At 42.6% G+C, this 18,658-nt stretch overlaps 1 protein-coding gene across 12 annotated transcripts in view; it reads left to right on the forward strand.

The window, feature by feature from the left end:
* Positions 1-18,658, forward strand: part of Fn1 (fibronectin 1) — a 72,557-nt gene that overhangs the window by 19,082 nt on the left and 34,817 nt on the right. For all 12 annotated transcript variants that reach the window (XM_045148557.1, XM_045148551.1, XM_045148556.1 and 9 more), the window contains exons 13-21: positions 3,483-3,604; positions 6,813-6,990; positions 7,367-7,543; positions 8,519-8,647; positions 8,899-8,988; positions 9,630-9,824; positions 10,479-10,751; positions 12,439-12,705; positions 18,397-18,491. In XM_045148557.1, coding sequence (XP_045004492.1) covers positions 3,483-3,604; positions 6,813-6,990; positions 7,367-7,543; positions 8,519-8,647; positions 8,899-8,988; positions 9,630-9,824; positions 10,479-10,751; positions 12,439-12,705; positions 18,397-18,491 — 1,526 coding nt within the window. The remainder of the gene's footprint in view (positions 1-3,482; positions 3,605-6,812; positions 6,991-7,366; positions 7,544-8,518; positions 8,648-8,898; positions 8,989-9,629; positions 9,825-10,478; positions 10,752-12,438; positions 12,706-18,396; positions 18,492-18,658) is intronic.

An 18,658-nucleotide genomic window follows, 5' to 3' on the forward strand; every position in this document is an offset into this window, starting at 1 on the left:
ACATGAAATACATATGAGATCTCTGTATACCTGGAGAGATTCAATAGTAAGATTTCTTGAAAGGATCAATATTCAAACAACCGTAAGCATATAAATAACTTAAGGATGGAATGTCAGTAGTATTTCACATTTAAAAAATTTACCTAAGTATTTCTTTGGACTGTATCTCCATTTGTGACACTCTTCATGAACATGGGGGTGGGGTAGGGTTGTGGAATTGATTCTGCCAGTTGATTATGCAAACATCCTGCCTACTCTGGTATCCAGGCCACTTCAGAATGGAAAGCAGAATTTTAGATGTGGTTTTGACATTCATGTGCCTTGCAAAAGTGTGCATTAAATGAAATTAAGATTCAGTGAATATTTGTTAGTCTTCAACAAACTTTGAATTATTTCCAGCTGGAAGTGAGTATGCTCTTCTAGAATTTTTGGGTCCACACAGATCCATAAGTTACATATTTATTCTGCCAAAGAAAACTTTGTTTTCAAGCAGACTTTAAAGGCTAAGATAATAATTAAGTTTGAAAATCAATGTGTTCCCCCCACATAGGAGCTTTCAAAAAACCTTGAATATGTTAATAGTCTAGAGTAGTATTTTCTTAAAATGCAAAATTTTGCTCTGTTCGACAGCAAGAAATTCTAATTCTTACAATGTTATTAGAAGGAGCTTGTGCAGATGAACATTGACTGACATCAAAAGGAACAGCATTTGAAAGAAAGATAGGTTTCTGTTCTGTAAACATCATTTTTTTCAGCATTATTTCATTAGTATTCTAATTTTTTTGTTTATTTTTATTTATTTATTTGAGGGTGACAGACAGAGAAAGAAAAAGGGAGAGAAAGAGAGAGAGAGTGAGAGAGAGGGAGGGAGAAAATGGGTGCCCCAAAGCCTCCAGCCACTGGAAAGGAACTCCAGATGCATGCATCACCTTGTTCATCTGGCTTACATGGGTCCTGGGGAATTGAGCCTCGAACCAGGGTCCTTAGGCTTCACAGGCAAGCACTTAACTGCTAAACCATCTCTCCAGCCCTCATGAGTATTCTAAATGGAGTCTAATATTGAAATGGATTCCCTTAGTTTTTCAAACAAATATATTTAAAATTTTGTTAATGGTCATACATATCAATTGCTCTTGCTCAGGCTGACCTGGAATTCACTATGTAGTCTCAGAGTGGCCTTGATGTCACCATGATCCTCCTACCTCTGCCTCCCAAGGGCTGAGATAAAAGGTGTGCGCCACCATGTTCGACAGAGTGCAAATCTCTTAAGTGAGGTTACAGTCAGTGGTAGTAAGTGAAGCCACTTGTGTTTGTCTTTCTTGGTCCCCAGCCCCATGCATTCTGTGGTGGTTTGAAATAGATACCCCATAAACTCATGTGTTTTCACTGCTTGATCCCTAACTGGTGACAGTTTAGGAGTTGGAGCCTTGCTGGAGAAAGCATGTTACTGGGGACAGGCTTTGGACTGTTATAGTCCAGGAGACTTTGCCAGAGCTCAACTCACTTTATTTCTGCTTTCTGCCAGCTACTTTGGCAAGCAGTGATGCCCAGCCTCTGCTCTGCCATTTTACTAATATTTATTTATTTGTTTGATTTTTCAAGGTAAGGTCTCACTCTAGCCAAGGCTGACTTGGAATTCACTATGTAGTCTCAGGGTGGCCTCCAACTCACAGTGATCCTGCTACTTGAGTGCTGAGATTAAAGGCGTGTGCAGCCATGCCCAGCTATAACTATTTTTGAAAATATTTAATGTCTTAATAATTTGGCCAACAATGATCTTTAGAGTATACATTTTTGTTTTTCAAGGTAAGGTCTCACTCTAGCCCAGGCTGACGTGGAGTTCATTACATAGTCTCAAGGCGGCCTCAAACTCATGGCAATCTTCTTGAGTGCTGGGATTAAAGGTGTGCGCCACCATGCCTGGCTTTTTTGGTTGCTTTTGAACTAGGATCTTATTCTAGTCCAGGTTGAACTATAGCTCAGACTGGCCTCAAACTCATGGTGATCCTCCTATCTGAGCCTCTCCAGTGTTGGGACTAAAGATGTGTGGCACCATACCCTTCTAGTGTATACTTTTGAAATAAAACTAGATTTTTTGCCCCTAAAGTGATAAAGTGCTTAGACTGATGAAAAATAGAACTGGGTCTTTAATTATTACCTTTGTCTATTTGTCTAAGATTTGAGCCCATTTAGAAATATGTTTGTGTTACATCATGTCATATGGCCTTTGGAGTGTTGTTTGCTTCTTGGTAGATTTGTTCGTGGTAAAAACCTTCACAAATAAGAATCAGTCTTTAAAAAGGTTTACTATGATCAGTAAATGAAGTTTGCATTCTGAATTATCTTATTTGTGCTAGGGCAATTTTACTGTTGTTTCACAATTCTTACTTAGAAAACAGAAAAAAAAGCAAACTAAGAGGCATTTAGCTTTTCTTTTTTTTTTTTATAATTTTTATTAGCATTTTCCATGATTATAAAAAAAATCCTATGGTAATTCCCTCCCTTCCCCCCACACTTTCCCCTTTGAAATTCCATTCTCCATCATATTACCTCCCCATCACAATCATTGTACTTACATATATACAATATCTTTTTTTTTTTAAGTAAAGTTTGTATTTATTTGTGGGAGAGAGAGAGAGAGAGAGAGAAAGAAAAAGTGAATTTGTGTAAACCAGGGCCTTCAGCCCTGCAAACAAACCGCACGTGCATGCGCCGCCTTGTGCATCTGGTATATGTGGGTAATGAGGAGCCAAACCCAGGTTGTTAGGCTTTGCATGCAAGTGCCTTAACCACTCTGCCATCAAATCAGCCCTTCTGTTCTGTTTTTTAAAAGATCTTTATTTTATTTATTTATTTTTTTATTAATGACAGAAGGGAGAGGGAGTGAGAATGGATATGCCAGGGCCCCTTGCAAAAGAACTCTAGACACATGCACCCCCTTGTGCCCCTGGCATACATGGGACCTGGAGACTCAAACCTGGGTCCTTAGACTTCACAGGCATGCCTTCCTCTCTAAGCCAGCTCTCCAGCCCCTTGTTCTATTGTTTGTTTTTTTTTTTAAATGAACAAACTGTATTTGTGTCTCTGGTGGAAAGAATATAATCATTAGCTAAAATTGGATGTTTTTATTCCAATGCCACTATGTAAACTCTTAGTTAAACCCAAACACTTTTTTTACTATACTCACCTTTTTTAAAAATACATTTTATTTATTTCTTTACTTAGAGAGAATAGGTCTGCCAGGACCTCCAACTACTACAAACGAACTCCAGATTCATGTTCTACCTTGTGCTTCTGGCTTTATGTGGGTCCTGGGGAATCGAACCTGGGTCCTTGGGCTTCATGGGCAAGCACCTTAACTGCTAAGTCATCTCTGCAGCCCATTTATTATACTCATATCTTTAATGATGGCCATTCATGTATACTACAGTTTTAAGTCATAGTGGAAGAATACTTAACTAAATCACACATTGCATTTCCAGGCACAACTGGTCCTGTCCAAGTCATTATCACTGAGACCCCCAGCCAGCCCAACTCCCACCCCATTCAGTGGAACGCTCCCGAGCCGTCTCACATCACTCAGTACATTCTCAGATGGAGACCCGTGAGTATGCTCTCCGAAACCTGGCGTATTGAGTGTCCTGGTCTTACTAGATTAGGATGTAGGGCTTTCTGGCTTTTGAGTTAACAAATCTAATTAAGTATCATAATTTTGTTTTAATATTCTTAGTGATTAGTCAATAGGTGGCCAATCAAATTGATATGTAGATTTACTGTTTTAATATTTACAAGGAATTCCATCTTTATGTTAAGAAGATCTCTCTAACAAATATCCTCATCCAGTACTTGTGAGGAAAATCAGCCACTTTTGAATGTTTTTCAACTCCATTTGAGGATGAAATTGTTGGCATTCTTTCTATAGTTTGAAAAACATAGCTAATTTAAAATTCCCTTCTGATTAACTTCTTATGCAAAGCTTTACTTTTGATCCTATAAAGTTAGTTAGACTGCAGGAAAATGGGTAATGAAGCTGGGCGTGGTGGCGCACACCTTTAATCCCAGCAGAGGTAGGAGGAACACCATGAGTTCAAGGTCACCCTGAGACTACAGAGTTAATTCCAGGTCAGCCTGGACCAGAGTGAGACCCTACCTCGAAAAACCAAAAAAAAAAAAAAAAAAAAAAAAAAAAAAAAAAAAAAAAAAAGAAAGAAAGAAAGAAAATGGGTAAGTGGGTAATAAGGGAGAGAGGGAAGTGAGGGTTTGGGAGGGCAGTTGGCTTGTTTAAAGAATTGAGTATGAGTGTTTAAGTGTATCTACAAATTGAAAAAAATCATACTAAGGAAGCTATTGTTCTATTCAACTTACACTTTTCTCATCCTCTCAAGTCTGCTCTTTTTTTTTTTTTTTTTTTTTGGTTTTTCGAGGTAGGGTCTCACTCTGGCTCAGGCTGACCTGGAATTAACTCTGTAGTCTCAGGGTGGCCTTGAACTCATGGCGATCCTCCTACTTCTGCCTCCCGAGTGCTGGGATTAAAGGCGTGCGCCACCACGCCCAGCTCACAAGTCTGCTCTCTTATATCTCCAAAGTTCCTGACTTAATTTGAAAAGCACAATTTTTTAGACATAGGAGAAAAACGTCTATTTTTATCCGTCTTTATTTGTGAGAGCGTGCGAGTACCAGCAGGGACGCCTCAGGGCCCCTTGCCCTGTAAATGAACTCCAGATGCATGCGCCAGGTGTTGCATCTGGCATCATGGGGGCGCTAGGAGCTCAAACCTGGGCCAGAACGCTTTGCATGCAAGTCCCTTTAGCTGCTCAGCCATCTCCCAAGCCCCAAATGTCTATTTTTAAACAAAAGCAAAATGCCACATATGACTAACTTGTAGTTGAATTTAAACCCTTCAAGAGGAAGTCAAAGGTTTTTGGTTTTGGTCTTTTATTTTGAGGCTGGGTCTCATTCTAAGAGCCCAGGCTGACCTGGTGCTCCGTCTGCAGCCAGGCTGCTCTTGTGGCAGTTAGTTCTCTTACTTCAGCCTCCTGAGTGCTGGGGTTAAAGGCATGAGCTGTCCCCTCAGTCAAGCTTTGAAGATAACCTCTTTTTGTAATGAACAATGTGGAGTGTTGGTCACATGAGCCACTGATTTAACATCTGTCTCTCATCTTTTCATCTCACCTTCTCCCCCCCCCCCACTATATAGTCTCAGGGTGGCTTGAAATTCACAGGGATCTTCCTATCTCTGCCTCCTGAGTGCTGGGATTAAAGGCAAATATACCACAAAGCTCATCACCACCAATTTTATTTGAAATTTAGCTCTGAATTATTTGGCAAAGCCTATCCAAGTGGGGCATTCAAAAGTAGGTGCAGGGCTGGAGAGATGGCTTAGCGGTTAAGCGCTTGCCTGTGAAGCCTAAGTACCCCGGTTCGAGGCTCGGTTCCCCAGGTCCCACGTTAGCCAGATGCACAAGGGGGCGCACGCGTCTGGAGTTCGTTTGCAGAGGCTGGAAGCCCTGGCGCGCCCATTCTCTCTCTCTCCCTCTATCTGTCTTTCTCTCTGTGTCTGTCACTCTCAAATAAATAAATAAAATAAAAATTAAAAAAAAGTAGGTGCAATATGCATATTCAAATGGAAAATCACCAAAGAATGAGTTTTTAACAAAGAATTCCTCTTTTTTTAAATTACTGTGTGCCACCTGAGTTTATTTTCTGATGTTTGACAGCTAACTAGAGAAGCTCTCTCGTTGCATATAAATTTTGAGCTAATTGTAATGACTAATTTAAATTTCTTTCACAGTGAACTTGAGTTTAAATTTAAAGAGAGCTAGTGTCACTTTCATTTATCCCCAAGATATAAATGGGCACTTGAACATTTAAGTATGGACAAACTGGGTGATTGGGTAACTTAAAAAAAACTCACTGAAGCATTAAAAATGTATTTTGATACTTAAACTGCTTTAGAAGATTTATACTTAAAAGGATTTCTTCTTGTTTGAAGTCAGGGTGGTTCTTTCCCACATACTCTATTGCAGTGGCTTCAGTGGTCCATGACATATTAATGAAGTTGGACAGGATGTAAAAATGTAAACTGGCAGCAAAAGATTAAATAAACTGAATTACATTCTTCTCTAGTTTCTCCCAAACTTGGCTAACCACTCTTGATGGGTTGATGGGATGAGTCACAAAATCTTATAAATTGAACTTTCTTTGTTGTGGCCCCAGGGTGTGCATCAAAGCAATCTTCTGCCTCCCAGTGCTTCTGTGAGGCAAGACGCTTGAACTGTGTCCCCTTAAGTTCAAAGACAGAGTGTCTGTGCGCGGTAGTGCATACCTGTTAGTCCCAGAACTTTGGAGACTGTAGTGGAGAGGATAGCTGTGAGTTCAAGGCCAGCCTGGGGCCAGCCAGATCAGCCCAGGCTAGAGGGAGATCTTGAGCCTCGAAAAATAAACAACCAAACTAACAAGACACTGGAGAGGCAAAAATAAGTGTCCTGGTATATAATATTCCAATCTGGCCACAGGGAAGGTGTTCAGCACCTCAACTATAACTTTGAGTGATTCACTCTTCATCGCTCCACCTTTGAAGTGAGAGCGGTACCACCTGCACGGAGTGCAAGATGAGATGAATGAGGGGGCACCAGTGTGGCACCACATGTGGCACACGTTAACTTACCTGCTCATGCCAAGTTTTCATGACTTTCGACAAGAACGGAGCTACAGAACCAATCCCCCCCCACCCCATTCTTCTTTGAAACTGTTGACCCTCCTCTTGGAATATCCACCCTTGTGTAATATTTCCTTTTAATTTAAATATTCAGAAAAACTCCGTGGGCCCCTGGAAGGAAGCTACCATTCCAGGCAACCGCAACTCGTATACCATCAAAGGCCTGACCCCGGGTGTGATCTACGAGGGGCAGCTTATCAGCATCCAGCAGTACGGCCACCGCGAAGTGACTCGCTTCGACTTCACCACCAGCGCCAGCACGCCCGTGACCAGTACGTGTCCAGCGTCCTGGCTGGGCCCAAGTTACTCACCCTCGGGGTCTCCTCCAGAAATGCTCTCCTTTTCTGTTCACTTCCTTTCACAAATGAACCTTTCTTCCCTTCTTTTTTTTCTTTTTCTTTTTTTGTTTTGTTTTGGGTTTTCGAGGTAGGGTCTCATTTTAGCTCAGGCTGACCTGTAAATCTATGTAGTCTCAGGGTGGCCTCGAACTCACAGTGATCCTCCTACCTCTGTCTCCAAAGTGCTGGGATTAAAGGCGTGCGCCACCACACCCAGCCTCTTTTTTGCTTTTTCAAATAATCTGCAGTCAAGGATGGTGATTGTTCAAGGTGATCTAAGGCTGTCTTTCCCCTTTCTGCGATGTCCTAGGCAACACCGTGACAGGAGAGACAACACCCTTTTCTCCTGTTGTGGCCACTTCGGAGTCTGTCACTGAAATCACAGCCAGCAGCTTTGTGGTGTCCTGGGTCTCGGCTTCAGACACAGTGTCGGGATTCCGCGTGGAGTACGAGCTGAGCGAGGAGGGAGATGAGCCCCAGTACCTGGGTGAGCTGACTGGGGGCCTTGGTGGGGGCTGTGTGGGTGGGTGGCGGGCATCTCGTCCTGGGAGATGCACCTAGACCTGTGCTCTTTGAAACTGCTCCCCAGCTCAGACTGAACACACTTTCTCCTGGTCAAAGGAAGGAGGGGCAGTCCCTTGCTAGGCCTGGCTGGATCTCCCGGAGCACTTTCACGTTACCCTGGTTTACGTGGCATCAGGCCACATAGCAAAACCTATTTTCTTCACGGTTCTATTTGTCAGGATGAGGACAGTAGCTGGCGATGTTAGCTTTCGTGCTGAAGAGCACCTTCATGTATGTTTTTCAAATTCCCATGTAAGGGACTTTTTGACAAAAATTCTACTGCGCCATGGCTGAGCTAGGAGGATTGCCGAGTTAAAGGCCAGCTTGGGCTAGAGTGAGACTTTGCCTCAAAAACAAACAAGCCAATCAATCAATCAATCAATCAATCAGTCAGTCAGTCAGTCAGTCAACAAACCAAATAACACACCCATATGACCAGCACTAGAGCAAGAAAAGGAATACCCCCTTTGCCGGGCATGGTGGCATATGCCTTGAATCCCAGCATGTGGGAGGCAGAGGGACGAGGATCACAGTGAGTTCAAGGCCAGCCTGAGACTATATAGTGACTTCCAGGTCAGCCTGAGCTAGAGTGAGACCCTACCTCAAAAGACAAAACAAAAAACCAAACAATATCCCCCCAGCCCCTTCGCCACCATCCTTCTACCCATGGCTACCCCCTGACTAATAACTACAGAGAGCTATTTTTCAAAACGTGGAGATGGGTCATAAAAGTTACCCCTGAAACAATGGAACATGAAAGAACTATCCCGTAGTGCAGTGAAGATTGCTGACACTTTCCTTCTAGTTTTTTTTTTTTTTCTCTTAAGAGCTCGGGCGCTCTTGAACTGTGGGGGTGTTGCTCACTTCCAGCCAGTAACCTCTCCTTGGTCTTTCAAAGATCTTCCAAGTACAGCTACTTCTGTGAACATCCCTGACTTGCTTCCCGGCCGCAAGTACATTGTCAACGTCTATCAGATATCGGAAGAAGGAAAGCAGAGCCTGATCCTGTCTACTTCCCAGACAACAGGTACATGTGCCTCCGAGCTGGCCAAAGGTTCTGCCTGCGCGCTGTCGTCTTGAATGCCTGTAATCGCAGCACTTCCGAGGTAGGAGGATCGCTGTAGGTTCAAGGGCAGCCTGAGCATGCAGAGTGAGTTCCAAGTTTGAGCTAGAGTGAGACCCTGCCTCATACAAACCAACGAACAAGAAGTGCTTTCTTCCTGTAAATCACGGGCCCATAGCAGCACTGACTGTCGCATTTCCACCTTTCTTTCTAAGCACCTGATGCCCCTCCTGACCCTGCCGTGGACCAGGTTGACGATACCTCGATTGTTGTTCGCTGGAGCAGACCCCAGGCGCCCATCACAGGTCAGCCTAGCTTCCTGCGTTGGCTTCTGTGTTAGGCTCGGTCTGTAGGTATAGAGGGAATATATTTTGATTAAGGTCTGGCCTAAATCTGTTTCTCATATAGGTATTTGTGGGGGTGTGGGGGTGTGGGGGTGTGTTTACCAACTCCTTACATGCACATGCACCTATAAAGGCAGCCCATGGGTAGACTGAAGCAAGCATTCCTGGGTTGCAAAGGTAGAATGTTCCTGAAACCTCACTCTAATGCTTCCTTGGCAAGAAGGAGCTAAGTTTTCCACCCCAGCGTCTTCAGTGAGGTTCCCAGAAGACACGTACGTCTACACAGTGTTTGCTCCAAGAAGAGAGATCAGCTCACCATGACTAGTTACATCCGCAGCTTCTCTAGTTGACATTTATTAAGGCTCTGGAGTCTTCAGGGATGGTGGTCACGATTAAGAAAACTGTTATTAAGAGCACGGCTGTTCTGATTTTCTCTTTGGGCTGAGCAGTCGGCACCCTTATCCTACGAGGCTGTAACCATGAGAGAGTCCTCATGCCTTGCAGTCTCACAAGATCCAAAGGGCTGCTAGAAAGGGGACGATCTGCCATTTGTCTGCTCTCCGTTTCACAAGGCCTTGCTCTAACTTTGCTCACTCCTGCAGGATACAGGATTGTCTATTCGCCCTCAGTAGAAGGCGGTAGCACCGAGCTCAACCTTCCTGAAACTGCCAACTCCGTCACCCTCAGTGACCTGCAGCCGGGTGTTCAGTACAACATCACTATCTATGCCGTGGAAGAGAACCAAGAGAGCACTCCTGTGTTCATCCAACAAGAGACCACCGGCATCCCGCATTCAGGTGGCTGACACATGCCTTGGTGTGGGATTTCTTAGGGCTTGATCACGTTGTATCTTTAACCTCCTTCCTTGGAAAGATGAACCTCTGTGGGTTGTGGTCTTTGAACCCCCAGCCTCCTGAAAGGAGTTTCCAGGCACAGACATAGATGGTGCTCCCCAAGAAGAGCGCTCTATTTATTGTCTCTGTCAGCAGTTCCTGCATCCAAGTAATCTGATATATATATTCATTTTCCCCCTTAAACTTAGGGAAGTCAGCTGAAAAGTTGACACCTTATCAAAGACAGCTATTGAGTTTTCTTGTTAAAAACTGACACCATCACATCTTATTTTTCCCCATATACTACAAAATGAATCAGTGATGTATGTTGAAAGTTTTAGGGATTTTGTGTATTTAACTTCTGACTCTAATATGCTAGAAACTCGTATGCCTGTCTGTATATTTTAGATAAGTTTCCAACATCAAAATACAGGTTGTACGATGGAGCTAATAAGAGTATCTCTACAAAGTCTTTTTCTGATTATTAACCAACCTAGCTTTGCTCTGAAATTAGTGACTCTAAGCAGTGCCTGAAATGTTGAGGAACCTGTTTGTTTTTCTTTTTTTGCCAATAACTTTTAAGAAGAGTTAATGACCCATTTTTCTCTTTTCTTTTAGGTAAAGTTTCCCCTCCCAGGGACCTGCAGTTTGTGGAGGTGACAGATGTGAAGGTCACCATCATGTGGACTCCCCCTGACAGCGCTGTGACTGGCTACCGCGTGGATGTGATCCCCGTCAACCTACCTGGGGAGCACGGGCAGAGGCTACCTGTCAGCAGGAACACTTTTGCGGAAATCCCGGGACTGACCCCTGGGGTCACTTACTATTTCAAAGTGTTTGCTGTGAACCAGGGCAGAGAAAGCAAGCCACTCACTGCTCAACAGACGACCAGTACGTCCCGCCCCTCCCTGCCTATCTATCCTTCTGCCCTCACCTCCAAGTTCTCCCCTTTTAGGGTTATCTGTGATGGATACAATGCGTCAGTCACTCCCTGTCAAGTTGAGCAATAGGAAAACATCCAGTTATAGGGGAATAAACATAAAGCAGATCACAGATAGAAATAAAACTCAAGGTAGGCTCTGTGGGTGCTAAGTAATGGATGCCAACATGCATTTGCCACTGGTTGGAACCAACAGAGGGGAGTTTAAAATAACTAATTTCTTTTGTGAATGGAGACATGGATAAGTAATATGAGTGCACTTTTCTTTTGCCTCCCTTGTTTCTTTCATTCCTTCCTCCCTCCCATATGGGGCTAGGGATGGAAAGTACTCTACCACTTTTGACTACACAAATGCAGTGCTCTGCATCATGGTGACATTTGTATATGTGTGGAATTAAGTCTAGATCAAAGTTAAAATGCAGTCGCAGCTTTTACAGTAGAATCTCAAAACAGTACTTGCTAAGCTAGACCTGCAACGCACTGGCGGGATGCTTGGCGGCATGTCTGAGTCCTGAGTTCTATCCCCAGCACCTCAGTGAGAAGATACAGAAATAACAATTCCTAAGCATTTACTGCTATTGAGTTCCAAGTTGCCTGCTCAAGTTTTTACAAGCACCATCCTTGTATTTAGTCTATTTTTCTAATTTAGAAAGGAAAATTATGTTATTTTTGTTGGATAAGGAAAGAAACTTGAGACCTTTTTCAGTTCTGCAACGTGTCAGGTCACAGAGCTCAGAACTGATCGAGCTGGTTCTAAACACTCTTTCTCAAAGTCCATCTTCGTGGTTGTCACTCTCAGCTGCCCCTCGAAGGCCCTTCTCTCTGAAAGGCATTTTAAATTCCTATGGGAGCTGCTAGTTTTCAGACTCCCAAGAAAACTGACCGCATATGTGATTCTTTGAATTAGTACAAGCTCCCAGTGTCCCACCGTGAGTAATGGTGATTGTTGTCTTACCTGATCCATGAGAAAATAGCTTTTATTTCCCTAGTAAAGGACTAGTCATTCAGTAAATGCATAGACTAGTATCCTCAATCCATATGAAACTTTATTATTGGGCTCATTTTATTGGGCTTAGCCCCCCCCCCTTTAAAAAGGAGCTTTATTTATTTATTTATTACAGAGAGAGAGAGAGACAGAATGGGCACGTCAGGGCCTCTAGCATTGCAAACTGCAGATGCATGCACCACCATGTGCATCTGGCTTATGTGGGGCCTGGAGCATCAAACTGGGGTCCTTAGGCTTCACTGGCATGTGCATAGCCGTGTGTTAAGCCATCTCTCCAGCCTGGGCTTACCCTTTTTGGACCAGAGCAAATTGGGTTTGTAAGAGTTTGTTTTGCTTTAAAAAAAAAATACCATGACTATAATGAAACTATAATTTGTGAAGGTGATGGCAAAGTCCAGCTGCAATATCAACCTTTCCAAAAGATGACAGTCAAATAAAAAAGGTCAACAATTTCTTATAGCAGACGTAGAGTTTTGGCCAAATTCTATGAAGCACTCCATCTCCAGGGTCTTGATTTTGACTTCAGTTTCAACCTTCGGGAGAGATAATATGACTTAGTCAAGATTTAGGATTTCAATATGGTAATTACACTTTGTTTTTTTTGACATGTTGCATCTTATTATTTTTTCTAGAATTGGATGCTCCCACTAACCTCCAGTTCTTCAACGAAACTGACAGGAGCGTCCTGGTCACCTGGACTCCACCTCGGGCCCGGATTGCAGGTTACCGACTGACGGTGGGCCCTACCCGAGGAGGCCAACCGAAGCAGTACAATGTGGGGCCCTCAGCCTCCAAGTACCCCGTGCGGAATCTGCAACCTGGGACTGAGTACACTGTGACCCTGATGGCTGTGAAAGGCAACCAGCAGAGTCCCAAAGTCACTGGAATCTTTACTACTCGTAAGCTGAATTTCAAATGTCATGTAGCTTCTTGGTTATATTGATATTCTCTTCTCTTTATTTAATTAATTTATGTTGAGGGGGGTCGTTGAGGAAGGTATCACTGTAGTTCAGGCTGACATGGAATTCACTGTGTAGTTTCTTACTGGTCTCAAACTCACAGCCATCCTCCTACCTCAGCCTCCCGGGTGCTGGGATTAAAGGCATGCACTGCCATACCTGGCTCCATTTTTATTTTTTCAGTTTAAACAGTGTATTATTTAAAGCATGCTGCCAACAGTGTGTGCCATGGGCTGAATTCCAGCCTGAATTGTTTGTTTCTGGTCTGTACCAAGGCAAGGTGCATGTACCAGATGGTGCATCACCAAGCATGCTGTTTGGGCTGAGTGATAAATTTTTTGAGGTAAGATTTTCTCAATGAAGGAAGCAGTGTGTTAATTTGCAGACTTTTCTAAGCTCCTCCTATCCTCTTGTGCTGGTCAGGGTTTTGCTAAAGGAACAGACACAGCAGAGTGGATAGGTATTGTAAAAGATTCGTTACACTGGCTTGCACAGTACAGGTTGGGCAGTCTAGCAGTGGCTGGTGGCTGCTCAGTCCTTGAGGCTGGATGCTTTGGCACTCAGTCTGGTGCTGAGACCTGGAGGGGTCCATGGATTGCTGCTTGCTGGTTTTCAGTCCATGTTCAAAGACTGAAGAAGATGGTAGCAACAGGGTAGATGAACTCTCCAGCAAGGCGCAAGGAGAGAAGGCCTGTTTGGCCCTGAAACCTCCTCAGGTACAGGCTGCCACCAGAAGGAATGCTCCCTCTGGGTCTTCCTTTCTCAGGGAATCCTTGGGAATGCAGATCAACCCTAGACATGTCTTTTACTTGATTCACAACCTGATAAACACACTTTTAGTAAAAAAAAAAAAAAAAAATTATTAGATAATATGAGAAAAACTGAACTCTGTTATATAAAATTAATTTGCCAAATAATAAGACAAAAAAAATCAGCACCTGTGTCTCCATTGTAGCGTGTGGGCATAAAATGATAGCAAGACATGCTGAGTAAAAGATGTCTGTGGACTGAATGGATGCCAGCTAATAGAAAAAGAAGTTAGGGGTCTGGAGAGATGGCTTGGAGGTTAAGGTGCTTGCCTGTGAAGCCCAAGAACCCAGGTTCAACTCCCCTGAACCCACATAAGCCTGATGCACAAGGTGATGCATGTGTACAAGGTGGCACATGTGTCTGGAGTTCATTTGCAGTGGCTAAAGCCCTGACATGCCATTTCTTTCTCACTCTCTCTTATAAAAAGAAGATAGGAAAATGATTTCTTTTCTATCCTTGGCTGCTAAAGTCTATAGGACATCTCCAGAACAGAAGAGCTATTTTTTTAGTTTCTAAGAAACTTGAAATTCCACATAGAAAAAAAATACTAGTAATAATTTTTGGTTATGTTTATCCTTTTGCCAACAATTTAGAGGAAATGGTCTTAAACCTCCATCCTACATATCTATATCCCAATAAAGGCCTCTATTCACAAACTGATTTCTATTACACACATTCCATTTATGTTATGAAGAATTATGAAATACCCTATCAAGCTCCATGCATGTTATTTTCAACTTGACATTTTGAATTATGGAAGCACCTAACATAAGAACTTAATTTTCTTTTTCTGCATTTACTGCAATTGTCTACTCTGAGTTTATAGTTTTAAACAGCTTTCAACACATCGCTTACTAATTTAAAAATATAGATGTTCAAAAAATTTTAAAAAATTGGCTGGGGAAATGACTCAGCAGTTAAAGGCATTTGTTTGCAAAGCTTGCTTACCCAGGTTTGATTCCCCAGTACCCACATAAAGCCAGATGCACATTATGGTGCAGAGAGGCCCTGGTGTTTTCTATCTCTTGCAAATAGATTAAAATTAAAACAAACAAGTTAAACTTAGTTTATCAATAACTTGGGAATCTATTTCTCAAAGAAAAATAATTTTTCCTATAGAAATATATAATCTCCCATAAACCTCCATGTGCATTTTGTACACAGTGTTGGATTATTAATTACAGGTAAATGAAATATGCTTTTCACTTGAAAGAAAGCTCACTTGAAAATTTTACTATTGAAGTATGGTTTGAGTTAATCTAAAACCTACTCAAGAAATTAATCTATTTTTGTTTCTTATGCATGTCCATGTCCATTTCTTTGGATGTCCTCCAGGGAAGGAGAGTAGAGATACCATTATATGTGGACTTTCAGTAGATGTTTTCTATTTCTCTGCAGTGGAATGTAGAATTACATGTAGTCTTTTTCACATGCCTCAATATGTAGTTTATCTTTTGTTGGAAAAGCATTTTTAATGATGATAACTATAATTATGCATAGGGATTGTCAGTATAGATGTTTTAATCACTTTGGGGGCCTTTGATGTATATTAAATGCTGCCTTATGCTTTATTGGATGAATTTATATAAAATGTAATTATATTTGAATTCTTGGGTAGGTTTTTATATTTATATAGGCTATAACTATTTGAATTAAAGTATAATTATAAAGCTAATTTTATTAACTAAAATTTAATTAACAGTGCATTGCATGTAGTATGCTGTCAAAAAATATGAATAGATGATTGACTGAGGGACAAGTCATAACGAAAGCAGTTCAGCCATGCTCAGATTCAAATCACCCACTGTAAACAAGGAGTTACAGAACTCCATATGAGCCTCAAATATTCCCCAAGGCTGTAAATACCAGAAGGGTTTACATGTTTTTGAAATTAACTTTCTTGCTCTTTTACTATAACTGAATTCTGAAAATAAGTGTTAATGAATTTTCTAACGATTGCTAAATTCTTAAGAGCCATTGTGAGACCATGCAAAGCGGAAGCTATCTCAGCCTCTCCCTTACCGATAGGGCCCAGGTGACGCTCGACAGCCCAGCTGCTCTCCTGCCGAGACCGGCCGCCTCCCCCACTCACGCTCGCAGCCACGTTCTGTGTCGTACATCAGCTTGTGGTCTGGTGATTTTTAATTAATTTATTTATTTTTTGTGATAATGGCCTTCCCAGGCAGAGAGCATCAACTTGAACTTGGGAAGATTTGAGCTGGCTGCCTCAAACACTAGAAAACACCCAGTCTTCGGGCCTAGGACACATGAGGAGTCTGGCACTTGTGAAAAGGCTGTGGCTTTCACAGATGTTTCTTGAAAGAAATTGACTGTTCTCTGTACTGTTTCTTGTGAGGCGAGAACGGACACCCAGGGCTGGCCCAGGCATTTCAGCAAAGTCAGCAGCAAGCAGTGTCTGATTTCTGAGGCGCTGGAAGGCACCAGGGGTCACTCACTCTAGTTCTCCCCAAGTGCCATCAAAATAACACACTCACAAATTGGCTAAGAAGCAGTACAGTCATTACAGGAGTCTCTGAAAGTTGTCCACACATACGTTTGACAATGTCCAACTGTTTTAGAAAGAAAAATAGCCAGGTGTAGTGGCATACTCCTTTAATCCCAGCACTTGGGAGGCAGAGGTAGGATTGCTGTGAGTTCGAGGCCACCCTGAGACTACATAGTGACCTCCAGGTTAGCCTAGCTAGATAGAGTGAGACCCTACCTTGACCCCCCCCCCAAAAAAAAAAAACAAGGAAAGGTAAATGAAACATTAAAATCTAGACTGGAGAAAACATGGAAGCATTGCAAGACTGAACCTAGATTTCCTCATGAAATACACAAAAAGTGATCAATTGGAACTGAGTAGAGCCTGGAGTATGAAAATGTTTTCTTCTTTGCTTGGGGTTAGGGGTGAAGCCCAGCTGGTAGAATGCTTGCCTGCCTTGGGGGGTTTGCTCCCCAAGCACTGCATAAACCAGGGGTGGTGGCACACATCTATCTGTAATCCTACCACTTGGGAGGCGGGGGCAGAAGGATTAGAAGTTTGGGGGTTATCCTTGGCTACATAGTGAGTTTGAGGCCAACCTGAGCTCCCTGGTCTGAAAAATAAATTAGTCCTTATTTGTATAAGTCTGAAAGATAATGAGCCATTCATATTTAGAATGAATGCATACAGTCATTTGGACTGGTTTTTCTTCCCCTCAGTGTGAACAGGGTTTGGTTGTGAAGCAAAGAGGATATAATTGTAAATTTATCAGTCAGGGATATCAACAGATTGGACAACACTTGAACTTAACTTTCCCAAGTCAGACATCTTGGATTTTGAGACCTAAATTTATAACCAGACTTATAAGATTATTCAGAGCATCATCTTAAACGTGGGATAGGCTGTCTGGCTCAAGTAGAAAATACTCAGCCTAACTTTAATTCTGCATACATGTGATTTTTTTTTCTTCTCTCTCTTTCTTTCTTTTTTGAAGTAGGATCTTACTCCAGTGTAAGTGCCCTTGAACTCACTCTGCAGGCCACCCGTGAACCTCACCCAGCTTGAGTGCTGGGATTAAAGGCGTGCACCACCATGCCTCCCTTCCTTTCTCTTCCTATCACTTCCCTCCCCTTCCCTTCCCTTCCCTCTCTTCCCCTTCCCTTCCCCTCTTTCCCTCCTTCCCTCCTTCCTTGTGTCAGGATGCTGGGAGAGGCAAAATATACTAAATTTCTTCAGCACTGGTATTCTGAGTGAATGAACCCATGTCTGAAGAATGGATTTTTAAAAATATTTTATTTATTTATTTATTTATTTGAGACAAAGAGAGAGAGAATGGGCATGCCTGAGCATCCAGCCACTGCAAATGACTTCCAGATGCATGTGCCATGTGCATTGGTTTACATGGGTCCTGGGGAATTGAACCTAGATGGATTCCTTGGCTTTGCAAGCAATGCCTTAACCACTAAGCCATCTCTCTAGCCTAAATCTTTAAACTTAAAGTGCACCTATGGAGCTTGTCTTAACTGCAACTAAAAGTAATCTGCCATAAGTATGAAGTAACGGCATGAAGCCATCTTTTTATTATATCTAATTATAAGCCATTGTTCTTAATGTTTCAGAAATAAAATGACTATCAGTTTTTGGTGATGTTATATATTTTATAAGAAATTTTATACTGATGGTATAAGAATTTATTGCCACCAAATTCAGAGCCCCAAAATAATGAAAAGACAGAGATCATAGGATCCAAGAAGATGAAAGTGATTTCATGAGAGCATGTGGCCCCATTGTTTTATTCAAGTGTGAGCCACAGACCAGAGCTGGCATCATCTGCCAGTTAGAAGTGTAGTCTTGCCAACCCAGCATTGGACTTGCATAAGCAGCACCTGTAATTATACCAGGTCCCAGGTGATTTGTGTGACACATTACTGATAAGGAGCACAGATCCCCAAGTTCTCAGCTAATTGGAACCTAGGCTACATTCTCTATTTGTTGATTAAAGTCCTCAGCAAAAGTGCTTGTTAAGGGCTGGAGAGATGGCTTAGCGGTTAAGCGCTTGCCTGTGAAGCCTAAGGACCCCGGTTCGAGGCTCAGTTCCCCAGGTCCCACGTTAGCCAGATGCACAAGGGGGCACACGTGTCTGGAGTTCGTTTGCAGAGGCTGGAAGCCCTGGCGCGCCCATTCTCTCTCTCTCCCTCTATCTGTCTTTCTCTCTGTGTCTGTCACTCCCAAATAAATAAAAATTAAAAAAAAAAAAGTGCTTGTTAATCTACCTTCTCTGCAGTCACCTATGAGCGAGCCTAAGGTTTGGACACATGTGTTGGTTTATTTCACAGTGCAGCCTATGAGCTCCATTCCACCATACGACACAGAGGTGACGGAGACCACCATTGTGATCACATGGACCCCAGCTCCTAGGATTGGATTCAAGGTAAATCGCTCATGCTCCTAATCTCATGACATAGCCCCGAGGCACCTTTCTGTTTCTGGATGTGGTAAACAGGATACTGGAGACCTGGGTTTTGTAACTGCTCAGCCCTCCAGGGCCACAGTGTGTGAGAAAGTGTGATTGCTGCAAGGATGGACTGAGGCTTTTCT

The sequence above is a fragment of the Jaculus jaculus genome, chromosome 4 (genome assembly GCF_020740685.1).
Source record: "Jaculus jaculus isolate mJacJac1 chromosome 4, mJacJac1.mat.Y.cur, whole genome shotgun sequence".
Classification (NCBI taxonomy): Eukaryota; Metazoa; Chordata; class Mammalia; order Rodentia; family Dipodidae; genus Jaculus; species Jaculus jaculus.